This window comes from Nyctereutes procyonoides, unplaced genomic scaffold (assembly GCF_905146905.1).
Source record: "Nyctereutes procyonoides isolate TBG_1078 unplaced genomic scaffold, NYPRO_anot_genome, whole genome shotgun sequence".
NCBI classification, from domain to species: Eukaryota; Metazoa; Chordata; class Mammalia; order Carnivora; family Canidae; genus Nyctereutes; species Nyctereutes procyonoides.
In genome coordinates, this window is record NW_026575037.1 from 7,785,136 (window position 1) to 7,811,664 (window position 26,529).

Consider the following 26,529-nt stretch of genomic DNA (forward strand, 5'->3'; position numbering starts at 1 on the left):
AGAAGAAACAAAAACTAAAACTGGAACATGTCCTAATGAAAAGAGGGATAAAGAAAAGGCAACTTGAGCTGTCTTTCCCCTACTCCTTTTATCTATTTATTTATTTATTTGTTTATTTATTTAAAAGATTTTATTTATCTATTCATGAGAGGCAGAGATGTAGGCAGAGGGAGAAGCGGGCTCCGTGCAGGGAGTCTGATGCGGCATTCCATCCCAGGACTCCAGGATCACACCCTGAGCCAAAGGCAGACAGGCACTCAACTGCTGAGCTACCCAGGTGTTCCTCCCCTACTCCTTTTAAAAAAATATACAGTTACCCATATCAAGAGTGTACAATTTTGAGTTACAGGGGAGCTTAGGATTATTTAAGTGATAAACTATATCAGAGTTTGGGAACAATTTAGGATACCTCAAGGATCAGTTTTATTTTTTGTTTTTGTTCTGTTGGGTTTTTTTAATCTTATTTTAAGATTTTATTTATTTATTCATGAGAGACAGAGAGAGAGAAAGAGGCAGAGATACAGGCAGAGGGCAAACCAGGCTCCATGCAGGAAGCTCAGCATGGGACTCGATCCTGGGTCTCCAGGATCATGCCCTGGGCTGAAGGCGGTGCTAAACTGCTGAGCCACCCAGGCTGCCCCCCCCCTTTTTTTTTTAAGATTTTATTTATTTATTCATGAGAGACAGAGAGAGAGAAAGAGGCAGAGATACAGGCAGAGGGAAAAGCAGGCTCCATGCAGGGAGCCTGACATGGGACTCGATCCTGGGTCTCCAGGATCACACCCTGGGCTGAAGGCGACGCTAAACTGCTGAGCCACTTGGGCTGCCCCGGTTTTGTATATTCTAATCAATGTTTGTTTTCTTTTCTTAGCATTAGCTCAGAAGCAGGCCTAGAAATTGATAGCCAGCAGGAGGAAGAACCTGTCCAAGCATCTGATGAATCAGATCTTCCTTCTACCAGCCAGGATCCTCCTTCCAGTTCCTCTGTAGGTAAGTTCCAGCTCTTGAGGGCAACACAACTGTTTACAACACAACTTGTTTACAAAAGATGATCTTATTAGTAACAAGTAGATAATTTTTTTTCTTAAATTTAAAATTTGGTATTTAAAGGGGAAATTGTATTTTATTAAAGGAAATGTAGTTTTAAGACTTGGTTGTACTAGAGGTGCAACCAGGGCTGTGAGGGATGGGTTACTGGGAGGGAAGCTAAGGAGCAGTATTTCAGGTCTCCTGCCTCTTTAAACCAGAGGAGCTTCTTATTTATTCTACATATTAAGATTCTTACATGAGATTTAATGTGGAGAGCTGAAGGGTAGGAGGTCTGTTACTCCAAAAGTATTTGAAATTTGCTGATGTAAACACTTTTCAAAGTTAGGCTTTCAAATTTTTGAAGTTAACTTTGAAAAGGGTTATTTTATGTATCTTTCTTGCAATAAAAATTATTTCTGTGGTACTTTAAAAAAATTAACATTTATTGAGCACTTACTGTGTATCAGATAGTATTCTAAGCCCTTTACATGTATTTACTTAATTCTTACATCACCTCAACATGGTAATCACTCATATGGAAACTGAGGCACAGAAATGTTGAATAACTTTTTCAAGAGTACATAGCAAGTAAATAATGGGCGCAAGCCAGGATACGAACTCAAGACATTTGGCTGCAAAGATTCCACTCTTAAACAATACGCTATACTAACTTAACTGTCTCAAAATTTTTAGGTAGGGAATTATTTTTATTACTGAAGAGATGGAGTAGCCAGTCATCCACACTATTTTTATTTTGAATTGTTTATAGCTAATTCTCAAATTCTGCCATGGAACCTTCAATCTGAGCAGTTATTCACTTGGTCAGTAAATATTTGAGTGCCTACTAGGTGCCAGGTGATTTGATAGAAAGCATTACTAAAAAAAATGACTTAAATAAAAATCTAGAAGGAGTAAGAGAGTAAAGCTGTGCAATTTTTTGGGAGGAAGGAGTTCCAGATGAGACATATAGCAGGTATCTATAAGGCAGCAGTGTGGTATATTCAGGATCAGTGAGGGGCCAGTGTGGTTAGAGCACAGCAAAGCCAGAGAGAGGCTAGTAGGAGTTTGGAGGGAGTGGGGAGAAGAGGCCTAATAGATCTTTGTAATTGCTTTGGCTTTCCTGGATTTAGGAAGCTTTTAGGGGGCTTCAGACAGTGATGGTAAGATCTGACTTATTAAAGATTTAACAGTATCAGTTTGGCTGCTGGTGTCAGCAAGAGACTGAAAATGTTTAATGGGTAGAAACAAGGAGAAAGTTCAGAAGATATTATAAATTCAAGGTAAGGACAAGGATTTTTCAGACAGGATAGTAGAGTGAAGTTTGTGAGAAGAGGTCAGATTTGGGGATATGTATTTAAATTCGAGCTGGCAAGATTTGCTAATGATTAGATTTGGAGTGTCTGGAAAAGAGGATTCAGATATGACTCACATTATATCGTAGGGGCCTGTTGCTTGTTGTTTCCTAAGGGGGATGATACGTGTTGATTGTTGATTATAGTCCCCACCCCCTAGCACAGTGATACATGATAGGCACCAAGTGAATATTTATTACATGAGTGGAGTGAATGAGTAAAAAAGTCAAGCCCTTTCTTTTTAGTAAGAATTTGTTTTTACTTTTTACTCTTTTTTTTTTTGTTAAGTGCCCCTTGTTAAAAAATCAAACAATTTTTAAATACTGAAAGCAAATGACACCTGCATTTTATCCATGCATTCATTTAGTAACTAGATTTTGCCATTATAAATGCTTTTCTTATTTATTAATTTGCTTTCTTATATTTTACTGTTTGGGTTTTTGTTTTTTTTTTTTTTTAGATACTAGCAGTAGTCAACCAAAGCCTTTCAGAAGAGTAAGACTTCAGACAACATTGAGACAAGGTGTCCGTGGTCGTCAGTTTAACAGACAGAGAGGTAAATTTCTGACATATTGATTATGTGATAGAATGTAGGATGGTAATAAGTGGCACATCCTTAAGTTTCTAACTTGTATTAGTTTTTTTTTTTAATGTTCCAAAGATTGATTAAATAATTATACATTGAGCATGTGATGTTTACTAATCTGTAAGCTGCTTGTAGGAAGATTTGTAAACTATAGGTATAGAATGAATATGTGCTTATATTTCATATTTATTCATTTCTTCCTTGAATTCAAATAAGATTTGGAGAAGCTAAAGTGTTAATGGTACTAGACAGTCATTTGTTACATCTCTGCCTGTTGTTAAACTTTTTACACAACAGAATAAAGCTTTGTGACTTTGTTTAACTAATTAAAAATTTTAATATTTCCATGTTTTCTAATGTAACCCTTAGAGATTGTATTCATGCCATGAAAATATTAATCTAATTGTAATAATTTTCAACTGAAGGTGTGTGAAATGTCTAACAGTTTTATATCTATATACCTAGATATTTGTTATTGCAAACAATTTTTATAGTGACCTAGGGTAAGTGAATACTCCAGTTTTGAGCTAACTTCTTAAAAGATACATTCAGTTTGGTTATTTTTTTCTCTTATAGGTGTGAGCCATGCAATGGGAGGGAGAGGAGGAATAAATAGAGGAAATATTAATTAAATGTCCTGTAAACTGTAATAATTGTGAATAAGATTCTCAAGCCTGTTTTAGTATAATGATTGTCGAGATTAAAAACATTTTTGTATTTAAATTGGTATGCTTCTCTCAACATTCTTTATTAATAAAATGTATTTCAGTGTCAAAATTTTTCATTCTTCATTTAATTAGTTGACTTCTTTGCCTGTGGGTCTAAGGACAGTTGTACCAGATATTGGATAAGGTCCTCCCAAAACGAGTAGTAACGACTCTTGCTGTTCTGCTGGGTACATCAATGTTATAGTATTGATCTGAATAGAAGAGAAATCATTTTTTAATTAAAAAGACAAAAAAAAAAAACACCTAAACTTAAAAATAGTTTCTGTTTACTATTATATTCAAAGATACTGTTTATCATTTTAATATCAGAAATGTTTGTATTAAGTAATTTGAACCTTCTGACAAAAACTAAAACAATTGCCTTGACAGACTGACCATTCACCATCTTTCTGTAAAATGAGAGTCAGTTCTCCTTTTTCAAAGTAAGAATTTGAGAAAAACTAAGTCTAAAAAATAATAAATCACTTGAGCTTTTTCCCTTAAACAAGAATTTTGACATCATTTATATAGGTAGAATAACTTAGATTTCTGAATTTTTCAAAGAAAAGTGCCCTGGTAGTAACATTTAATTAATAAAGTTAGTTTCTCAAGAATTTCTTTGTGATCTTCAGGACTTGTGTAATGATGCAAATCAGTAGTATTTTGTGGCACCTGGGACCTCTGTTAAATGCCACAGGTAACAGAAGTAAAATATTATTCTTATTAGCAGTTTTACTCAAGTAATTGGATGATTTAGCATTATAGGCTTTAATCTCATGAAGGATAGTGCAGAACTGAATTGCAGCCCATTGAATTTGATGGGAGTAAAGTGAAAATCAGAACTTTCTCTTCTTTAGAGCAATTACAATAATTATAGTTTAACTTCTGACCTTAAGTCACCATTGAACATTTGTTTTTGCTTTGATTATATTCATATTTTAGAGATTAGAGCACATCCTTAAGCGTAGAAGAAGTTACTTAATTACTTACTCCTAGAAAAGGCATAGTAATCATAGCCATCAGGTTTTCTGATGTTGGGCAGTGCTATAGCTGAAGTAACCACATTTGGAAATCCTCTCCACTGTGAACTCATTTTGACTTCATTATGGAGGAAACCTGTAGGTTTAAAGATAGCAGCCTGAAAGTCATATACTACAGGAAAGAGCAGCCATTAGAGTCCAACAGACCTGAGTTTGAATTCCATTTTGGTCACATAGTAGCTCTGTGATGTTGGGTGAGTTATTTAACTTAGGCACCTCAGTTTTTGTCACCTCTGACGTGGTGCAAGTATCTACCTGTTTGTACTCTTCTGAGATTTACAGAGGTAATGTTCTTGGTAAAAGGTACTTGATAAATGGTATTTATTATAAATAACAAACCTGAATAAATTACATTCTTTACTCACAGAAAAATTATATAGATCTAGATCTAGTCATTTACTGAGGCACAAATTGATGTTTTGCATCAACAAGCTTTAAATTATTAGGGCTATTTAGTCACTATTTATATTCAATAAGCTTCATTCTGTAAGATAAACTGTACTGCATCTATGTCCCATGTAAGAATTTTTTAACACAGTAAGAAACATTACCTTTATCTTGATAAGAGACTCTGATGGGTGAAAAGTGAATTCTGATGGTGTGTGTTTGAGAAGGTCCTATGGCGCGTTCAAAGCGACGTCTTCTAACCTGTGTTGTTTCTCCATACACTGGGTAATTGATAGCGGGCCTTCTTCCAGTGCACTTTTTGATGGGTTCCTGTTTATAAGTGTACTGCTGAATGCTGCCACCTGTTATGTATTAGAAAATTACATGTGATAAGAAAATTAAGTTTAATCCCCCAGAAAGGTGAAAAAGAGCTTTTACAAGGTAGAGGAAACAATCAGTGTTTTTTTGTAGACTGTGTTTAGACATTAATGGCTGTTAGCCAAGGGAATTATAAAATAATTGCTATGGAACGCCTGGGTGGCTCAGCAGTTTAGCGCCTGCCTTCGGCCGGGATCGAGTCCCGCATCGGGCTCTCTGCATGAAGCCTGCTTCTCCCTCTGCCTGTGTCTCTGCCTCTCTCTCTGTGTGTGTCTCTTATGAATAAATAAATAAAATCTTTAAAAAACAGTAATTTTTAAATGCTGAAATACTTGTTGAATGAATAAAGCCAACAAAGTGCATAGTTCTATATATACTTAACTTTGTTTGAAAGTAAATGATGACATTTACATTAGTGATCTGAAAATTCAGATGAAATTGTAATATGCATGCTAAAGAGCTTTGAATACTTTTTACTGTCCTCGGTTTTTTCATTGGAAAGATTTGATTCCAGCCATTAAAGATCCTTTTGACAGTAAACCCAATAATAAATGAAAATTTGAATAAAACTTCCCAGGCAAATCAATTCTTAAAAAAGTTTTGTAATTTTGTCAATTATGTAACACATACCTCTCTTGAAAAAATACACAGATTCAGGTCTGTCCTTGTATTTAGCTATTGAGAGAGCTGCCACTATTCTTCCATTTAGTCCTCCAAATCCTTTTACAATTTGTTTGGGATACCCTGCATCTTTTATATCATTGGTGAAACGCCAGTACTGGGAACCCTGATAATTTAACAGAGGAAATAGTGTTAATTGCTTTGGAATAAAAAAGTTAGGGATTCATTCTTAGATATAAATATAGGGAGAAAGTTTTAACTTTGTTAAGTGAATAAATTGGTCTTTAATGTTACCAAATTGTTAGCTTCTTATTAAATGTTGATGATAGAATAGTTTAATAGAATATGGAGACCCTTCTGAAGTGGAGGTTAAGCTGATTTATGCTCTTACGATAAAGAATACCTAGTTGCTGATTTCTCTCAGATATTTTTCTTACCTTAAAGATGAAAGTTTTTCCTTCACAGTTGCACCTAGTAAAAACAGTATCAATGGGGGAGGGAATACCCCAAACTTCAGTAATTTTACGAGGTGGAGATGGTGGATTGGATGGACTCAGCATCCAGAAATAATGACCTGAAATTGAAAGTGACAGGTGAGCCTCCTGAATGAATACTGTAACTTATCCCCAAAAGAAATCAAAATGAAAAATTGTTAACTAGCTCATCATCAAGAAAAACAGAATGTGTTGGCACACATTATGTAACAAGTTTAGTCAACATTGTGAGAACTAGTGTAGCAGTATTTGAACTGCTGAGAGTAGATATTTCTCAGGTCTGAGGTGTAGTATAGCCTTTGAAATATTTTTAGTTTTCCAGTTTCTCTAAAAAGATCCTTCTGGCTTTGTGACTTATGGAAAGTCACTTATCTCCATTTCTTTATCTTTTAGTTAAAGAGTTATAATTCAGTGACTGCTAAAAATCTCTAGCCTCTACTGTGCTAATAGTGTATGATTTGTTTCCTTTCAGATTTAATCTAATTATAAGAGGACCAGCAGTTGGTATAGCAGAGAAGTGACATGAAGTAACTACTGTTCTCCTGTTAGGGTCCCAGAGGATGTAGCACTGTTGAATGCATTGCGATCAAGATGTTATTTTTACATAGAATAGAGCAAGGAATACAAATCCTAATGTCATATTATTTGATATGAGATTAAAACTTGAACTACTTGAATTCCTAGTGGAAAGAAAAATTCACTAGTATCCATTCAAGCTCTTAGTTTTATTTGTTACTCTAATGTGTCTAATAATGTTAATCTGAAAAACAGGTAATCGTTCTCAGGTTCTCATAATACTGTGTGAGGGAAGTTTATCAGTCAGGTTCCCCTCCAGAAACTTTGACCCAGACTTTCACTCTCCTTTGGTTCTCATAAAGAATAAAATGATAGGCAGAAGAAGAAATAATGTGCGCAGCTCACCTCGAAATGCGACCATGGTTCCATTGCGCAGAGTAGTCAGTCCATCTACTGGCTTACCGTTGCATAAATTAGTCTCATCTAAAACAAAAAATTAAGCCAATATAAAAGAAAATTAGAAGAATGTTCATGTTTTACAAATCCTTCCACAGGGTTGTTTCCTCTGTTCACCTTTCCCTAAGCTCTTGAAGGGGCTAGTGGGAAACTTCAGGGGCTATTTCAGAAATTGAAAAGAAGAGCTATATTTCATAATTAACTTAAGGTGATATTACCCAAAAATAATACATAAAAATAAATCTGAGATTGAAATGGGCCAGGTTACCTGATGTTCATGTGAATTATAATTGTTGAATGCTTGATCCCAACACAAAACTCCCATTTTTCAGTCCTGATTGCCCCTTAGAATTGGTTTGAAAAAGGGAATAATATTGCAAATTTTTTGCTTTGCATTATACTCTTTTAAGGATACAGTCCCAACTAAATATTTTTGACATTCTATACACCATCTCTACATACAGACATAGAGGCACCAAATTCCTTATTACTCGATTTTCCAAAGACCACATAATCTTACATAATTTTACTCCTGCTTACCTATGGAGAAGCTGTAAAACTCCACAAGTTAACAAGTTCAGGGTTCTAGGTAATATATATCAACAGCTTGATACTAACTCAGGGCATTCTGGCCCAGATAAATTTCTCAACTTAAAGTTTAACAACATTACCAATTTTAAAACTGGAAGTAACTGATGCTTATTACCTGAAAGCATGGGATTGATGGCAATGTCTTGATTGGATCCTCTCACTAAGATATCAGTCCCTGGGATAAATATAGGAGTTAACACAGGGGGCCTGGGGAACATGTGAGGTTTTTTTCCAGCAGCATCTGTATCTTCATTTGGATTTACTTCAACTATTTCTGAGTCAGGTCTTTGGTTGGGGCTGGTAGTAGTTTGAAGCATGGCTTCCACTGAAGAGGTAGGGTGTAATTTGGGCATTGTCGATGTAGTCATCTTTGGGGGAGTTGGTGTAGTCTTTGGTTTTCTTCCTTTAGGTATTGTGTTTGGCTTTTTGGTAGAAGCGGGCTTCTTTGGTGCTTTGGTTGGCTTTCGGGGTCTAGGAGTTGAGACTTTAGTACTCGTAGCTGTATCTTTTGGCACAGCTGTGGTTTCTTCAGGTTTATTCATAGTCTCTTCAGTTGTAGTTGTCTTTTGTGTTGCAGTCATTACTTTGGGTGCAAGAGTTGTTGCTTTAGGAGTATTTTTGGACGATGTGGTAGATGTTACTTGTGTGGTTGTACTTGTTTTGGACTCAGTGGTCATTTCTTCTGTTGGAGTTGCTGTCTCCTGGGTTGTAATCTTAGGTACAGCAGTTGTAATTTCAGGTATGATGTCTTTTTCTGCTGTTTTATCTTTAGCTGTTGTAGTCATTTCAGGTTTGGTCACTTCAGGAGCCTTGGTTATAGGTACAACTGGTTCTTTGGGACTGTTTTCAAGAGGCTTTGGTGTGGGTTCTGCAGGGAACTTAGGAGTTGACTCAGCAGGTTCTTGGAGTAGTGGGAGGCTCCATGGTCGTAGTTGTAGTAGAGGCCTCTGAGGTGGTTGGAGCAGGCGTCTCAAGAGAGGCTGGAGCAGGCTCCTTGGGGAGTTTGGGTGTGGGCTCCTTGGTGGTGGTGGGAACCTGTTCCTTGGATGTGGTGGGTGCAGATTCCTTGTTGGGGGCAGTGGGTTCAGGCTCCTTGGGGGCAGTGGGTTCAGGCTCCTTGGGGGCAGTGGGTGCAGGTTCCTTGGGAGTGGTGGGTACAGGCTCCTTGGGGGCCATAGGTTCAGGCTCCTTGGGGACAGTGGGTACAGGCTCCTTGGGGGTGGTGGGTGTAGGCTCCTTGGAGGCCATGGGTTCAGGCTCCTTGGGGCCGTGGGTTCAGGCTCCTTGGGGGCAGTAGGTGCAGGGTCCTTGGGGGTGGTGGGAGTAGGTTCCTTGGGACTGGTAGGTGCAGGGTCCTTGGTGGTGGTAGGAGCAGGTTCCTTAGGGGTGGTAGTTGCAGGCTCCTTGGGGGGAGTGGGTTCAGGCTCCTTGGGGGTTGTGGGCACAGGCTCTTTGGGAGTGGTGGGTTCAGGCTTGTTGGGAGTAGTTGGTGCAGGCTCCTTAGTGATAGTGGGTGCAGGCTCCTTGGGAGTGGTGGCAGCTGGTTTCTTGGTGGTGGGAGCAGCCCCTTTAGGAGTGGTGGGTTCAGGCTTCTTGGGGGTGGTAGGTGGCTCCTTGGTGGTAGTAGGTACAGGCTCCTTGGGAGTAGTGGGAGCAGGCTCCTTGGGGGTGGTGGGAGCAGGCTCCTTGGGAGTGGTGGGTTCAGGTTTCTTGGGGGTGGTGGGTGGCTCCTTGGTGGTAGTAGGTACAGGCTCCTTGCGAGTAGTAGGAGCAGGCTCTTTGGGAGTGGTGGGTACAGGCTCCTTGGGAGTGGTGGGAGCAGGCTCTTTGGGAGTGGTGGGTTCAGGCTTCTTGGGGGTGGTGGGTGGCTCCTTGGTGGTAGTAGGTACAGGCTCCTTGGGAGTAGTGGGAGCAGGCTCCTTGGGGGTGGTGGGTGCAGGCTCCTTGGGAGTGATGGGTTCAGGTTCCTTGGTGGTAGTGGGTACAGGCTCCTTGGGAGTGGTAGGAGCAGGCTCCTTGGGAGTGGTGGGTTCAGGCTTCTTGGGGGTGGTGGGTGGCTCCTTGGTGGTAGTAGGTACAGGCTCCTTGGGAGTGGTGGGAGCAGGCTTCTTGGGGGTGGTGGGAGCGGGCTCCTTGGTGGTGGTGGGAGCAGGCTCCTTGGGAGTGGTGGGTTCAGGTTTCTTGGGGGTGGTGGGTGGCTCCTTGGTGGTAGTGGGTACAGGCTCCTTGGGAGTAGTGGGTACAGGCTCCTTGGGAGTAGTGGGAGCAGGCTTCTTGGGGGTGGTGGGAGTGGGCTCCTTGGTGGTGGTGGGAGCAGGCTCCTTGGGAGTGGTGGGTTCAGGTTTCTTGGGGGTGGTGGGTGGCTCCTTGGTGGTAGTGGGTACAGGCTCCTTGGGAGTAGTGGGAGCAGGTTTCTTGGGGGTAGTGGGTACAGGCTTCTTGGTGGTGGTAGGAGTGGGCTCCTTGGTGGTGGTGGGAGCAGGAGATTTGGTTGTACTTTCAGCTTTGGGTGTAGATTTAACAGGAGCTTTGGTTGTGGGTACAAAATCTTTAGCAGGTGTTTTCTCTGCACTTCGTGTCTCTTTAGCTGAAGTAATCTTCTCTTTTGCTTTACTTGAAGTCTCTTTGTTTGCTAAAGTCTCTTTACTTTTAACTGTTGTCTCCTTATTAGGTGTTGAAGAGGTCTCTTTGGATGTATCAGTATTAGGTGGAAGACTAGGTTTAGGATTTACTGGTTTGCCTGTTGTAAACTTGGGAGATGTGGTAACTTTATTGCGTTGGGTGGTAGGAATGTCAGGAGTTGGGGTGAGCTTGATGTCACCATTGTCCAGTCCACTTCCAGCTTCATCTACAACTGGTGGTTCTGGCGGAGGTTTCTTTTTAGGAGTTCTTTCCTTCTTGTTATCTTTTACTAGAAAAAAATATACACATCTTTTATTTTTGAGTAGTTTTCTCTTCAATAGTGACCTAAAAATCCCATCTTTATCAACTAGCCATGTATTCCAAGCAAATTGCTAACCTGTAATATGTCTATTAATGTATTACAAAATGGTAAATACTGGACTTATCTGATTGGGCTATCTTAGGGAATTGATGAATTGATGAACTGATGAATTGATGAATTGATGAAAAGATTCACCCCAGGAATCTGCTCCAGTCACACCAATGGTCCCTCCTAAACTCTATTTCCATACCCACAGCTGTTAGCTGCTCTCTTTCCTTGGTACACCTAAACTCAGCAGACCATGGGATACAGAGAGGAGATTGCGGCCATGGCAGCAAAAGATGCTGTTTAACAGGATTTCTCATAGCAGCTACCCCAAAGGTGAATTTCAGAGCCCAAAGAGCACATGAAGAGTTCATCATTGAGATGAGTTCCATTTAGCACACGTGTGCTGCACATCTATGGTGTGCAGGACTCTCTTGATGATTCAAAAACTATGTATTTGGCTATTCAGCCAGAGAAAAGGCTTCAGGGGAAATAACAACCACCCAGGAAATAAAAGTTCTTCAAAACTCCAGTATCCAAAATTCAGTATTTCCTGGAGAAAGAGAATATATTTTAGAATTTCAGGAAATAATGAAAAGCAGAACAAAGGGAATCTCTTTTCAGGAAGTAATAGCCTACAAAAAAAAAATCAGCCAGATATGACCTATAATTCATTAGAAAAATAATAAAAAGGAGCTGTAAAATATGAATAATAATATCGCCTTTCCCAGAGATGTATATGAGACCTTAATGGATTAACATGTTAAAATACTTGAAGCAGCCTATAAATGTTTGCAAAATAAAATAAGTGAAAATTAAAGGAAAAATAAAAACACAAGGAACACAGAGGAAGAAGAAAGAAAAATGATAATAGGTAGACATGAATTAAAATTGAAAACCATAAATGTAAACCATATATCTTGTGTCTTCCTGTGGTCCCAGAGCTACTGCCCTAGCATCTTCTTATCATTTGTTTTAAAGAGTGGTTTCTTAGCTGCTTTTCACTATTAGGAAGTTCTCATTAGTATCTTCTAAAATAATTTTTACAAATCTGTACATGCCCCAAGTACTGAAATGTGCTCAAATCATTCTACCAACACTCATTGCTTTTAGATAATTATTGTTAATATGGCATTGATATAGTCTTTGATCTTTATCAATGCTCAAACCTTTGGGTTTCTTCTTTAATTCTTTATTAGCTGCTGAGTTTTTGGAAGACTTGATTTTCCGAATAGTTGAAGAGGAAGAGGAAGAGGAGGAGGAAGACTCTTGGTTTTCAGAAACAGAATGTTCTATAAATCAAATAAAAAGGTTGATCACACCAACTGTAATTTAAAACAAAAAACTGCCAGTCCAAATACAATAAGAAATACTGTTTACTGAGCTACAAATGTCCATATTCTGCTTTTATTTTATCAGTAATAGGATCAACTGTTCTTATAACGTCCATTAAAAGCAAGATGGCTAAACTTCTCACCGATACTAGCAATATAACTATATTACTTTCTCTCAACTTTATCCTCTCTCACAGATTGTAATTATTCTGCAGAAAATCACCTGGGATTTTTTTTTTTCCCTGATGTGCTTCTTCTGATTATTTTAACCTACACTCATGCTGGGCTCAGTTATAAGAAAAATAAATAGCTGACGGTTTATAATTTGGCTTAAATTTTGACTTCGAACACATTTTTAAAAGGGTAATGAGCCTTTCATGACTCATGTGATTCCCTTATTCTATGAAGTCTTACAAAATTAGTCCACCTACAGCTTAGTCTGTCTCAAAACCTTTTATTACATCTATCATCTTCCTACCTTCTGTTATTTCCTCTGATTCTATAACTTTCTTAGTCTTCTTCTTATTTGGTGCTTTGGGTGAACGTTTGGTTGTTGATTTGATGGTTTGAGATGCTCCTGGAGATGGAGGTGCAGTCTTTGAAGATGGAGGTGATGTGGGATTATGCACTGAGGCCAAGCAAGACAGATAGATTAACATCTTGTTGACAGTCATCAGCAGCTCTTAATTGTGAAAGGCACAGATGCATCTAGCTCCAAGAATCAATGCTGGTGAAAACCAGCGCAGGCAGTCTCTTAGCCTAAAGATAGCTACTCTAAAGTAATTAATTCTGAAGACTCATTGCTACAAAATATTGGTTCTCAAATTGTTATAAATTACAAGGGGCAAGGGCTGCGGGGTCAAAGAACTTGAATTCTAGTCGTAGACCTGCAAATGAGCTAATAACCCCCACTTGAACTTTGTTTTCTTATCTGCAAACTGAGATGCTTATTCTAGGTGATTTCTGAAGATATTTCCTGGCCTAAAAAATACTTGACTCTCTCAGCTCCATCCCTTATGCCAATCTTCTGTGATGGTAGAAATAATTACTGTGTGCAGATGACAGGTATTTGTGCTCCCAGGAAGAGAAATATAATAACTACATTTGTCCCGTTTTCATAGTCATTATTTAAATTGATTTACAAATGATGCCAATTCATCTTTTCATTTAAATCAAATGATGTCAATTCCCCCTTTCAATTCATGTAGAACGAAAGATCTACATGAATGTTTACTCTTATAAAAAGTTCACACCTTCACATTATGCTTTTCTCAAAATGTGTTGCCCTTCTCCAAGTTAAACAACCATTGTTAATGTTTTGGTGTGTATCTTTGAAACCTTTCTCTCCGGTCCGCCTACCCTTTCTATGTCTGGAAGAGAAGGCATGGGACGGGTTTTGATCATTGGGAACCAGAAGAAAAGCAGAGGGTCTTCTGAAAGATAAGAAAGCGGAGAACGGTGGGGACACTCTGGGTAGAAAGAGTTATGATAAATCCTGCTGCTCTTACTGAACATTCCCTAGGAACTCTGACCAATGCTGAAAACCACACTCCTTCCTCTGTTTCCCCCACCAAGTAGATCAATTTAAGAAACAGTTCTGACATACTAGCTAGTGATCCTGAACCAAATACCTCTTGGACTGTTGACTCACATTTCTTCAGTTCTCAAAAGGTTACAATTTTGAGATACAGAGATGCCTACAAACAGTATCTATAGTAATCCTGAAACAACTAAGAGGCCTTACTGACTCGTAAGATATTTTGATGGTTATTTTTTTTTTAAGAAGTGGTGAAGCTCTGGGTGGTTGCATTCTTTTCGGTTGAAGCCCTGTTTCTGTGAGTTCTGTAAACGCAGCATGACGTTCATCAATTTTTTTTCGTCGAGTTCCACATAAGCCTTGGGTAGTCTGGCCCACCACCCAGTAGCATAAAGCATTGTCTTTATTAACATGTTCTTTCAATGCTTCATCATACTCTAACCATCCTTCCTCCCCACCCATCCTCTCCACAAAATAAAGTCTTAGTGTTTTGTCTCATAGTCAAAACAATTATCAGGGCACTGAGTAAATACGTATCCTTCATCATAGGTCCTTCTGAGAGCTGCAGGAACTCTGCACTCTGAGATTTTTATTATAAGGGTGTTGTCTCCATCATTTCTGAAATGCCATCCAATGAAAACATTGAACAGTTAAGAATTAGCCCTTGACTATGCTGATTAACAGGTTTTTACCCTATTTCTCCACTGTTCAAAAGAAGCAAGACGTACAGCCTTGTTTAAATAAAATGATAAGATTATGCAAGCAATGTCTAGCTTTGCTTTTACCTCCACAAATATTGTTTTAAAAAGTAGAATTTAAGAATAAACATTTGGTAAAAGAAAGGAATTCATTATTTATTTAAGTATTTAAAAACATTTTTTTTTAAATCTGGAGAGTTTTATTATACTCCCAGAGTACTCCATCAGGAACTATAACCAGAGGAGAGGATTTTAAAATGGGACAATATCTCTTTTTACCAACTCTATCCCATACAGGAATTTAGACAGTGATGAACATGGACTGCCACAGTAGGAAGGGACCTAACAACAGATGGTTAACCTTGGTAGGTTTGCCCATGAATTAAACATCTTCAACTCCTAAATCAATGAGTTGAGGGAAGCCGAGAGTGCCATTCTGTCCTTCAACATACACTCAAAAACACTAAAGCCGAAAACATGGCTAGCTCAAAGGACCACTGACTCTGTGGGGTCAGCACCATTAGGATGAGACAAGAAATCACTGAGTGAGCCGGTTACTGTTGGTTTTACCTGCAGTTGGACTGCACCTGAGGAAAAAACATGTACACTCAACCCCTATCCTTCCTGTTCCTTTAACAGCAGTCTGGCGCTCCAGGAGCCTGGTGGAACCAGGCCGTGCTGTTGGGAGAGGCTTTCCATTTTTTATTCATCTTGGATGACGCAAAATTAATACAAAATGGTTTGCATTAGTAAAATCAAGTCCCTAGATGGAGGGCATATTAGACATGATCAGCGAAGCTAAGGTAGGCGGGCAGATCTGGCTGTACCGAGAGGCAGTGATTAACCCCATGATGCTTACCTCTTCCACAAAAATCCTCATAATCGGGACAGCACTTGCCATACTTCTTACAATCTGAGTCACAGTCACACTCCCTCCCTCGTGCAAAGGACTCGAAGCAGCGACCTTTACAGGAAAGCTCTACCCAGAGCAAAACAAGACATTATAGATTATTAATGATGCAGCTATACCCATGTACTCATAGCCATTTCCCACCTTATAGCTGGCTAGAGTTCCAAAAGTGCATTTCGGAGTTTTTTATTTGGAATTTGGAAAAATGGGTGGTTTTCCAAGTGGAGAAGTCAAGAGAGAAATATGGTGACTCAGAGAAGCTTTCCTTGCCCTTCAAGGCTCCAATAGTCACCCAAGTGCTGTTGGAGTCATTTCACATATGTATATTGGAAAAGTGGGGACCCTTCATATGAAATCCCTCCATCCTCTCCACCTTTCACCATGCTTTGTAATAGATATTTATTCAGTGAACGTTTAGATCTTACAACAACATTCCAAAGAGCTGGCTTAAAGTAGATTGGACACTGTTTAGGCTCAAAAATCATTTATAATGCAGAGAGTTTTATTGTGATAAACTGGGCAAGGTGGAGGGTTGAAAGATTTCAGCCTAATCCCATGGCATGGATTATGCCTTCTCATTTCAAAACAAGCCTTGGTTAGAAGCACAATAACTTAGCAAGGCCTATTTGAAACAGTTACCTCATACAACACATAACTGTACAGCAATATATTTATCAACTTCCCATACAAATTCCAAAGTGAACATAATAACTCTGAACCACTCTTAATTGTAACTTTCAAAAGTTGGATATGAAATGTCCCTGTGTTAACAAAACGATCCAAAATGTGTTCAAGGAAAATGCCACTCATAATTTAAAATTCAGACCCTTTGGGTTTTAACTGAAATTCTTCGTTAAACACTATTAAGGGATCCTGTCACTAAGCAATTACATCTCTGATTCGTAGTGAATATTTACCCATTGGTATTTACTTAGTGACTCCTGAGTCACAGTATTCTCTACTTAAAACAAAACATTTTACTTAGGACTAGTCAATAACCTTGTGCACCTGACAGATTTCCAGGGCTCCCTCTCCCGCCCTCCCCCAGGAGTCATGAGCTTTGACACCATCATTAGGTACAGCACACTGCAACATGTATGCGAGGAAGGGAAAGGCACTTGAGCAAAAAGAAGCACAAGAGTGTGGAAAAAGCACTGCAGGGGGTGCACGGGGACTCACAGAACGGTGTTGCTTGATAGGGGAGACACCAGCTGTCAGGACTTACCCACAGTGCAGGCTTTCTTGAAATCAGGGCAGCACTCCATGTAGTGTTGACAGTTATAATCACAGTTGCAGATGGCATCTCTAGAATACCCTTCCCCACATCTCCCTGCACAGCTTGGTAAATCTAAAAATTATACAATACTAGCGTAAACATGGCCAAACTGCTTCACAGGAAGGAAGAGTTCTAAATGAGAAGGATAAAGCCACTTGGTGAGGGAGAATTTTTATCAGTTGGAAAAGGATGGGAATAATGGGTAGCAATGGGTCCAGGTGGCCTTTGCCTGATCTTCCATGTGACCTTGATCGTGCCACTTTATTCCTCACTAGACAGAGAAGATAAAGACACTTTTGAGAATCAGGCAAAGCTAACGGGCTTTGCATAAAGTGGGTGACATTCCTGGAGGAGGGTGGCAGCTTCAGGTCTCCCCAGACTGTTGCTGAGATGATGACGAGTTGACATTTATTGAGCATGTCTGTGCCGGGCATTGAGTCATAAATTATCTCTAATGTTTATGAAAACGTTGCCAGGAGAGTATTAGTAGCCCCTTTTGAAAGATAAGGAAGCTGAAACACATTTTAATAACTAGCTCAGGGACACCCAGCTAGTTAATAGTTCCAGGATATATGTATTATATATAGGTCAATTAATACCTACTAACTATTCGTATTGACCTATTTTACTCTTAGAAGCATCCTGATTTGGGTAATAAATTATATGGTCACCTGGAATTTGAACTCTGATATCTCTGATTCTAAAGTCCACACTTTTCCCACCCAATCATGTTGCCTCTCATCTCTCATGTTGGGTTTAAAACAAGCTGGTCATGCCAAGCAAAAACTTCCCTAGGCTTCCTCTTCTTTTTTGAGGATAACTGGGTTCTTTAAATGTTGAGGAAATCAGATGCATACAACCATGGCTACAGTGAGTACAAAATAGATAACCATTCAAATAGCATCTGGGCATGAATATAAAAGTCAGAGATATTCTGGGTAAAACAAAACAAAAATACAAACAAAAGTGTAATGACATAAAAATATATTTGAGAATATATTTTTTAAAATCCTTGGAAAACATCTTCCTGAGAGATAACCACAAAAATGTAACAATTGAATCCATCTCTGGAATAGAAATTGGCAGGTGCAATGTCCTAAAGCCATACAGGGACGTTGAACCACACTGAAAAAATCTCAAAATAATGAGTTCAGGAAAGTGAAAGTCTTCACATGCAAAGAAAATAGTAAATATTAGGACAATCTTCACAACCTCTTTCATACATATGTGCACAATACATACAAAAATGCATATATAGTGTATGTATATAAATACATATATTATATATAAAGGAAAAGAAGAATAACAGGTTTAGGAGGCAAGACAAGCAGACAACACAACATTAAAGGCTATTCTTTTCTAGTTAACAGATTTCTGAATTAGGAAATCAGTTATCTTTATAGGAAGAGCTTATTTTCGTAGATTAAATGACTGTCCTTTAATTCCTGTTAATTTTAACAACCAATTTTAAATTCACTCATTTAAAGGAAGTAAAACCATTTTAGAGAACAATTGTTCTTATTACAGAGGATATGTAGATTAGGAAACACTTTCAGTGTTGTGAGCCTTGTAATACTACCATGAGAGAGCAGAGGTTAGCGTGGTGGCCATCATTCCTTCCTATATATTCACATTTGCTTTCATGTGTTCTTCCATCTTATCTAAATGATTCTGAAACTATGTTCATGGCAGGCAGTTATCTCTCATGCTTAGGCTTGTGGGAATTTTAACTATTTTCCTGGAAGTGTCTATTTTGTAAATATAATTTCACCATAACAACCATGCATCTTGATTTTTCTTCTCTCCAGTTTTGCTTATCAAAGAAAAAAAAAACTAAAATCCAACTCTTGGTATTATTGTTGCTAATCAACCTTGATCGCATGCTAGAGACTTTGGCTAAGGTGATTGCATTGGATGTATCTTAACATTCTCTAGTGAATAACAAGAACTGTTCATCCAGGACTGACTGTTTTTGGAAGACTGTGAATAGTTTACTATCATAATATAAGATGACATTTATGCAAGTGTAAGTCCGTATCTGGGTAACTAGTCCTTACAAGAAAGATAGAACTTTCAAAATTAATACAAGGCCATTTGAAAATTTGTAAATGTTTACTGTAAGATAATATCTAGTCTTACATGATGCCAAAATAAATCATCAATAATTTATGTAATGTAAAAGACTAAATTTATAATAAACATGGAAGGCAAAATTACATGTTATTTCAACACTGTTCTTTTCAATTCATCTGATGATAACTGTATCACACTAGCATAGTTTTATCCCGTGTCTAAATCTTGTTGAAATTTTGGAGAACCATAAGAATAATGAGCACAAAAATTATTCTATAGAAAAGCTCAAAACTTGAAAGACTTCATAAGACATGAGAAAAAAGTGAGAAATTCAAAATGCTTATAAATACCCCACATATGCTTCACATAATTTTAAAATTGTACTATACATTAAGCTCAAGCAAATACACGTTTTAGAAATCTATTCCATCGTCAAGATAATCAAAACAGAATAATTAGCAACAGTCTTTAAATAAAAGTCTTTTTGATGGTTAAGATACCTTGAGAAGAAACTTGCTGAATCAAGAAAACAGAGAGGAGCAGCAAGTATATGGGAAGTATTTTCCACTGCATGGCTGTTTCCAAGGACCGACCCCTCACTGAAAAGAAAAGAAATGGATCAGAAAACTGCTCTTTAATCTCACCACTAATTTATCCTGTTACTCACTGTGTTTCAGTAACTTTTAAAAGGCTATTTAATCGTAAAACCATCCCACTCCTGAAACAAGACTTTTAAAGATAATCAGGCTTAATTCTATCATAAATATTTGAGCATTAGATTTAATCTAATGCAGAAGAAATCACCAAGCACCATCTTGATCATGTTAGCGACCATTTAGTACTTTAGAATTCCTCTCAAATGGAAAACAGCCTTATCTCAACACTATTTAAATTATAGCATATACTTACAGGTTTAAATCCCAGCTTGGGGGGGAAAAATAATCAGCTTCAGTAAAATTTAATTTAGCAAACACAGAAGTGACCGTTCCAACTTTCCCTGAACTCCCCGTATAATTTTGTGAGCTTCCAACAGGTGTATCCCATAGCTGTGATCCTTTTCAAAACTTCCCTACTACTACCCTTATAAATCTTTTTCAAACCTCTTGAATAAAGCATATCCCTATTGAACTGAAAACACATTTAATTCCACGAAGCAAGTTAACTTTGACACTTACCGGTAAAAGCAATAGAGTTTTCCCGATGTCCTGGAAGTCTTATATATCAGTGCAAATATATTGGGATGAACCAATTAGTCCAAAGGTTAGACAAAATCAACAATGACAACCTCTGAAATCAAACTTTCCTCATTTGTTGGAAGAGGGCCCAGACAGCTAGACTTAGGCAACATCTGGAAAATACTCCCATTAAGAAAAATGACTACTACAAAATAAATTTAGGGTTATTGGCCAAAACATACTTCTAATTTCTGAGTGAAATGAACAAATTGTTCTGAGGTGGTAAATAGTTCTGGCCAGTCTTGACTAGCGAGCATATCAAAGCAGCAGTGTCAAAAAATAGTCAAATGTTTGTGTCACTTCTTGCTTTTTTTTTTTTTCCAGTTAAATCTAGCAAAGGGGGATTTTGAAACTGTGAATTTGTGGTGTAAATTTTCTTAACTTACACAATTAAATAAAATGCATATTTCTTGAGTATTTGCCTTCTCACTGAGCACAGAGAATATACTCCAATTTGCTGCATGGTCTAGATGGTCTACACTGGATTTTCTAGTTTCCTTTACCATGTTAAAACAAAAACAAAAAAACAAACCCTGCTTCTTTGAAACTGTAGATTTCTCCCTTTAGCCCCTTTATTTGAGCATGGCAGTGTTTGGGAACAGTCTTTAAAATTGCTAATTTAGCTTCTGTACCACAGGAAATGTGAATTGTCCTCTTGCAGAGCGAAGTCACCTCCGCTCAAGGTTGCAGCTCGGTTTAATGCCAAATGTTCCTGTTAAAATCCTATCTACCAGGGCCCCTCGGTGGTGCAGTTGGTTAAGTACTGGACCTGTGGCTTTGGCTCAGGTTATGATCTCAGGGTCATGAGATTGAGCCCCATGTCGTGCTCTGTACTCAGCAGAGTCTACTTAAGATTCTCTCTCCTTCTCCCTCTGCCCCTCACCCTTGTGTTCATGCTCTCTCTCTCTCTCTCAAATAAATAAATCTTTAAGGGAAAAAAATCCTATCTACCTACATAGAGCCTACCTTGTATCCTACTACCTCCCTGAAAACTTCCCAGAGCAACCCTACCCATGTCCAGAATCACAGTCAACAAAGGAACTATGTTTCGAAGCAATCATCTGTTTGTCTCCTGCCTACTCCCCCAGACTGTGGTTTCTCCAAGGACAACCAACGCCTGTGCCTTCGTTCTGTTGCCAACATGTAGTCCGGTGCTTCACCAAGGTGGTGTGTTTATTGTCTGCTCATTGAACCAAACTGTTGTATTCCACTGTGTACAAGGTATTTGGTCAGTACTGGATTTAAGTATCACAAAATGCCTTTAAGTTCAATATAATCCTCCAACGTTTAATCCTTCAAATAAAATGAAGACCCACAAATGAAAAATCTGTGACCCACTGAGGGTACATAAGGAGTAGGAGCCATAGCCAAGATTTAAACCCATGTCTTTTCATTTAAAGTTCCCTCCTATTTCTACAAAGTGAGAGTCACTGGAGGGGAGGTGGATGGGTGGATGGGTGGATGGGGTAACTGGGTGATGGGCATTAAGGAGGGCACAAGATATAATGAGCACTGGATGTTGTATGAATCACAGAATTCTATCTCTGATAATTCAGTATATGTTAATGAAATTAAATTTAAATTAAAAATAAAGTTCCCTCATGTCTCTACTATATCCAGCCCCTTTTATCAAACCCATCACTCAGTGTTTAATCATAATACTAACTTTGACTCCTTCATGTATATAATATGGGTTTATGAGATTGTGACCTTTGTGAAGACCCATTATAAGCATCTCTTTTGTTCCCACAATGCTTATTCTGGGCTAAATATATCATGTAAAAGGACAGTTTAGAGACTGTCTGCTCACCTCTAAATAATCTCCTTCCTCTGGGAACTACCTTCTCATCTTTAGAGGTATTTCCCTTTTAGCCACTTTCATATGTATGATTTGGCCACATTCACCATAGCTGATAGGATTAGGAAGAGAAACCTGAAATAAATTGGGTCAATATGTTTTCCTTTCCTGGAAAGTTGGAATTGTGATTCAGATACGACAAGTCTATCTAGGTAGACCTCTAACAGATAAACTTCTGTCTGTGGTCTGAAGAAGCAGAGAAAATCCTTGAGAATCAGGGGGTGCAAATGCAAGAAGTAGTCATGCAAAGTGAAGCAGAGTTCTGATAGCTTTCTGGTCTTGGTTACTCCTTGTTTCTGAGACTCAGATGTCTCCTTTCAATGTATCTTTATGGTAGGCTCCCCCTTTGGGGTTGAAGCTGACTGAAGATGTTTTCTGCTACTTAAAATCATTAATCAACACAGAGTAAAGGTATAAAAGATCCTTTTGGGTGGAGTTCAACCAAATTCTCTTCATTCTTAGCTTTACTGAGGACAAGATGGGGAAGCTAGAAGTTTTGTAACGTTTTCAAGTCAGACCTTTACAGAGTTCCCTTGTACTTTTTTTCAAAATGCTGGGAATACCAGGAATAGCAGAAACACATATACACTCATAACACATATTCTTAAAATATAAACTGCTTTCTAATTATTGCCTTTTAGACCTATCTACACTATTCTTTTTCTTGTTTGGACAAATTCTTGTAATGATGGCAAATGACATTTTTTTTTAAGATTTTATTTATTTATTTATTTATTTATTTATTTATTTGACAGAGAGAAAGAGCACAAGCAGGGGGAGTGGCAGGTAGGTGGGGAGGGAGAAGCAGGCTCCCTGCTCTGCAGGGCTCCATGTGGGGCTTGATCCCAAGACCCTAGGATCGTGACCCAAGCCAAAGGCAGATGCCTAACCAACTGAGCCAGCCGGATGCCCCAGCAGATGACATTCTTAACCTGACTGAAAAATCTGCTCTAGTAACACTTGTTCTTAAGTCTAGGTTCTATTCTAAAGTTGGAAACTGAAAAATAAAGCAAAACACACATACACACAATTATGAACAACAACTTTAAACATATCCATTAACACATTTTCATTTTCTTCAAATGTGTTTTCTCTGCATAATAAAGAATGAAAACCTTTATTAAATGCCAAGTTCATGAGGTTTAACTTATCAATACTTGATATGCATAATTCTATTGGGTAATAAGGCTATCTAGGTAAGTAAAGTTTGCCCTTAAGGCATGGAAACATTTTAATTTTATCTATTAACTATATCTTTCTAAACTGTACTAAATGCATCATTCTGTGAATATTGGACCAATTAACCCTCCTTGCTGATCACATAGCAATCATCCCATTAGGTTATAGGTACCCTCTTTGAGATTTCTTTTCTCATTAAAGGCATTATTTTTAGCATTCACTTAACTCTCATTTAATTGGGACAAAAATTATCCTAGGAATGGTTTGGAGTGAGAGGAGAAGGAGAGAGGAGAGGAAAGAGAGACAGAGAGGACATAAATAATATTGGATCTTGCACTCATCTTCTAGAGATGACCTTCACACAGATCGTCCTAACAAACATCAGTTTCTTTACTTGGCAGCAACACAGTGATGCCTTCAGAGAACACTCAAGAGTGCTTAGGGATATTTGCTCTGCATTAAATTATCCCAGACTGTTGTGCCTTCTTGGTGCATTCTGTCTCCATCTCTGCCACTAGCTGTCACTTTGCTCTGCAGCCAGTGTGTCTGTACCTAGTGGCTTCTCTCCATCTTTCCACATCTTTGATGTGTTTCATTTTCTTCCAGCAGCAGCTAGGAAAAACTGAAGCATGCCAGGGGAAAACCACAGATGTAAGCTTGCTCTTTATTGCCCTAATTTTGTTCACAATGTTCTTAGAGCACTCTAGAAGCGGACTAATTCCTCTCTTCTTATAAGGAATAGTGACCAGGATTTGGAGACTCCATCTGTTCTGTTCATGGCATTTTCACATACAGGACAGGCTTGTGGCTCTTTCCCTGGATGTTGATCAAAAGTCTGACATTAGGTAAGAAAAGTATTGCATTTTTTTCTTGAAGACTGTGGCAGTCTGGTCATTGTTCCCAATCTTTTGTACCTTTTTCTACCTGCCCAGCTAGAGATTACATGGATGAGCTTCCTCTGCAGTTATGTGTGGCCCAATGACTGCATTTTCTCCTATGAAATGTGACTTGAAGAGATATGTGCAACTTCCACTCTTCTTTCCTCACAGAAAATCACTTCATCGGGACTTCCTGTTTTCCTCTGTTCTTCCGGACTGGAGGGCAGACTTGAGAGACCAGCCTTGATCATGCAAAGAAGGATGGCAGCCTAGGGAACAGTACTCTTCATGGAACACACAGGCACTCCCTTTCCTTGGGCTAGTCAAGAAAACTGCATAAAAGGAAATAAATCTTCATTTTATTTGCACAACTCTAATTTGGGGTCTTTTCATTACACCAACTTAGATATTATCCTAACACAGACATCTTATGAAATTCCCAAATATTTAAAGGATTGTATTCTAAAAGTTGATCTGGATACTGTACAACAATGTAAAGAATGAACAATTGGTAATAAACTATTGATATTGGAAAAGGATAAACGAACTCTTTTTTACTTGTAGTTGACATAATTGTGTTTGTAGAAAATCCTAAGAAACCTACAAAAAAGCTGTAAAAATTAATGAATTTAGCAAGATCAGAGGATGCAAGATTAGTAACAAGACCCATGTTGGTGCCACGTTAATGCATGAACTTGGAAGTGCTGCCTCTACTGAATGTTCTCAGAATAAGAGTTCATCTATTTATTTGTTCATTCATTTAATTCTTTTGAAGAGCAAACAGTGCTCACTACATACCAGCTCTAGAGTAAACTGCTGGAAATACACAGACATGCAAGATAGATCCTCTGGTCCCTAAGAGTTTTTGGTCAAGGAGCCAGATATTTAAACCAATAGTTTAAAAAATATGTGCAAAAGGAGGAGAAAATTCAGCCAACAGCTAAAATTGGGCTTTGGCATCAGTCAGACCATTATTCAATTCTCAGCCTCAACATTTTCTACCCAGTGGGCTTATACAACATTCTTGACTCTCGGCTTCTTTATCTGCAAAGTGGGGGCAATTGTTCCCACTATTATTTGGCATTGTAGAGATTCATCAGAGATAAGAGAGAATTATATTAAACAGTAGTGACATGTGCTCAATAAATTGTAGGTATTATGATTGTGGCTATGGTTATGATTAAAGAGCTGTACAAAAACTGCTATGGAAAAAAAAAACTGCTATGGAAGCCTGGATGAGCAAGTGCCAACTCCACCCAAGGAATTCTTCACCAAAGGATGACATGCAATCTGGAGTCTGAAGGCTCCTATGTCTGAAAATGGAGGCAGTAGACAAAGACAATGACAGAAGGCAAGATGATATAGCACCTCTTTTTCATTATTCTTGCCTATTTGCTTTTTTTAGCCCTTGATAATCTGACTTCTTCTTGCATGGAACTGAACTGTAGAAGATAAAAAAAAACCTGACCTTATAATAATTCTAATTTAGGCTTTTTCTAATGGACCATCTTAGTAACTTACTAATAATAGGGTGTGTGTTGAGCATTTACTATGTTACATGGTGCATATGTGTGAGTTCATTGAGCCTCACAGAGATCTTACAAAATAATTATTCATATTAAACCCATTCTACCTTTAGATAGTAACTTGCCTAAAATTGCAAAATTAGACAACCAATAGATGATAAAGTAAGTATTTTAAACAAAGCCTGTCAGACTACAAAGCCCATTATTTTAACCCACATGCTACAATATGCAGGGTTAATAACTGCAGGGTTAATAACTCTTTTCTTTGTGTTCCTACCTAACTACATTTGTATTTCTCCATTGGCATTTCACATTTCAATATCCATCTCTCTCCCTAGGTCATAAGCTTCTTAAGGTTCCAGAATGCTTATATCTTATTCATTTTGTAGCCTTTCCCATGGCTCACATAACTTCTTTCCCTACATGATTGGTATCTCTGCTTGTCCAAATCAACTTCAGCTTACCATCTTTCTTCTAATGACCGCTTTGCCCTCCTTTCTGTTTTCTAGCTCTTATCACTATAGCATTTCGATCATTCCAGTCTACCTTACCTGGATTCCAGATGTCAAGGAAGCATACTCTGTGACAGCCCAGACAAAAATCATTACAAATGTATTTTCCAGTAGCTAACAACATGACTAATTTTCCCATAAGTGTGTGAAAGTGAAATGGGGTACTATAATAACTCAGGGTGACAAATATTTGAGATTGGGAAATTCGGAGAGTGGGAGCAACGTTCGGGTGTGGTTGAAGAACCAGATAGGTGGGACAGGAGGGAAGTCTCCCAAGAGACATTTCATTGAGTCATTCCAAAGCAAGAACACCAGGCTCTTCAATGATATTGAATATCATGTAGTTTTGGCTCATTGTACAACATTG

General features: G+C 38.3%; 2 protein-coding genes across 3 annotated transcripts in view; one reads left to right on the forward strand and one right to left on the reverse strand.

The window, feature by feature from the left end:
- TPR (translocated promoter region, nuclear basket protein) overlaps positions 1–3,730 on the forward strand; it is a 66,869-nt gene extending 63,139 nt beyond the window's left edge. For both annotated transcript variants that reach the window (XM_055319089.1, XM_055319088.1), the window contains exons 49-51: positions 872–990; positions 2,842–2,937; positions 3,544–3,730. In XM_055319089.1, coding sequence (XP_055175064.1) covers positions 872–990; positions 2,842–2,937; positions 3,544–3,599 — 271 coding nt within the window. In that variant the 3' untranslated portion in view covers positions 3,600–3,730. The remainder of the gene's footprint in view (positions 1–871; positions 991–2,841; positions 2,938–3,543) is intronic.
- On the reverse strand, positions 3,695–20,188 carry PRG4 (proteoglycan 4). Its single transcript, XM_055319090.1, is given in 14 exon segments — positions 3,695–3,886; positions 4,665–4,790; positions 5,266–5,463; positions 6,110–6,266; positions 6,538–6,674; positions 7,516–7,593; positions 8,273–9,063; positions 9,065–9,422; positions 9,425–11,068; positions 12,316–12,438; positions 12,959–13,108; positions 15,575–15,694; positions 19,475–19,573; positions 20,150–20,188. Coding segments are annotated over 13 exon segments (4,053 nt in total). The 5' UTR covers positions 19,548–19,573; positions 20,150–20,188; the 3' UTR covers positions 3,695–3,788.
- Positions 20,189–26,529: the final 6,341 nt, after the last annotated feature.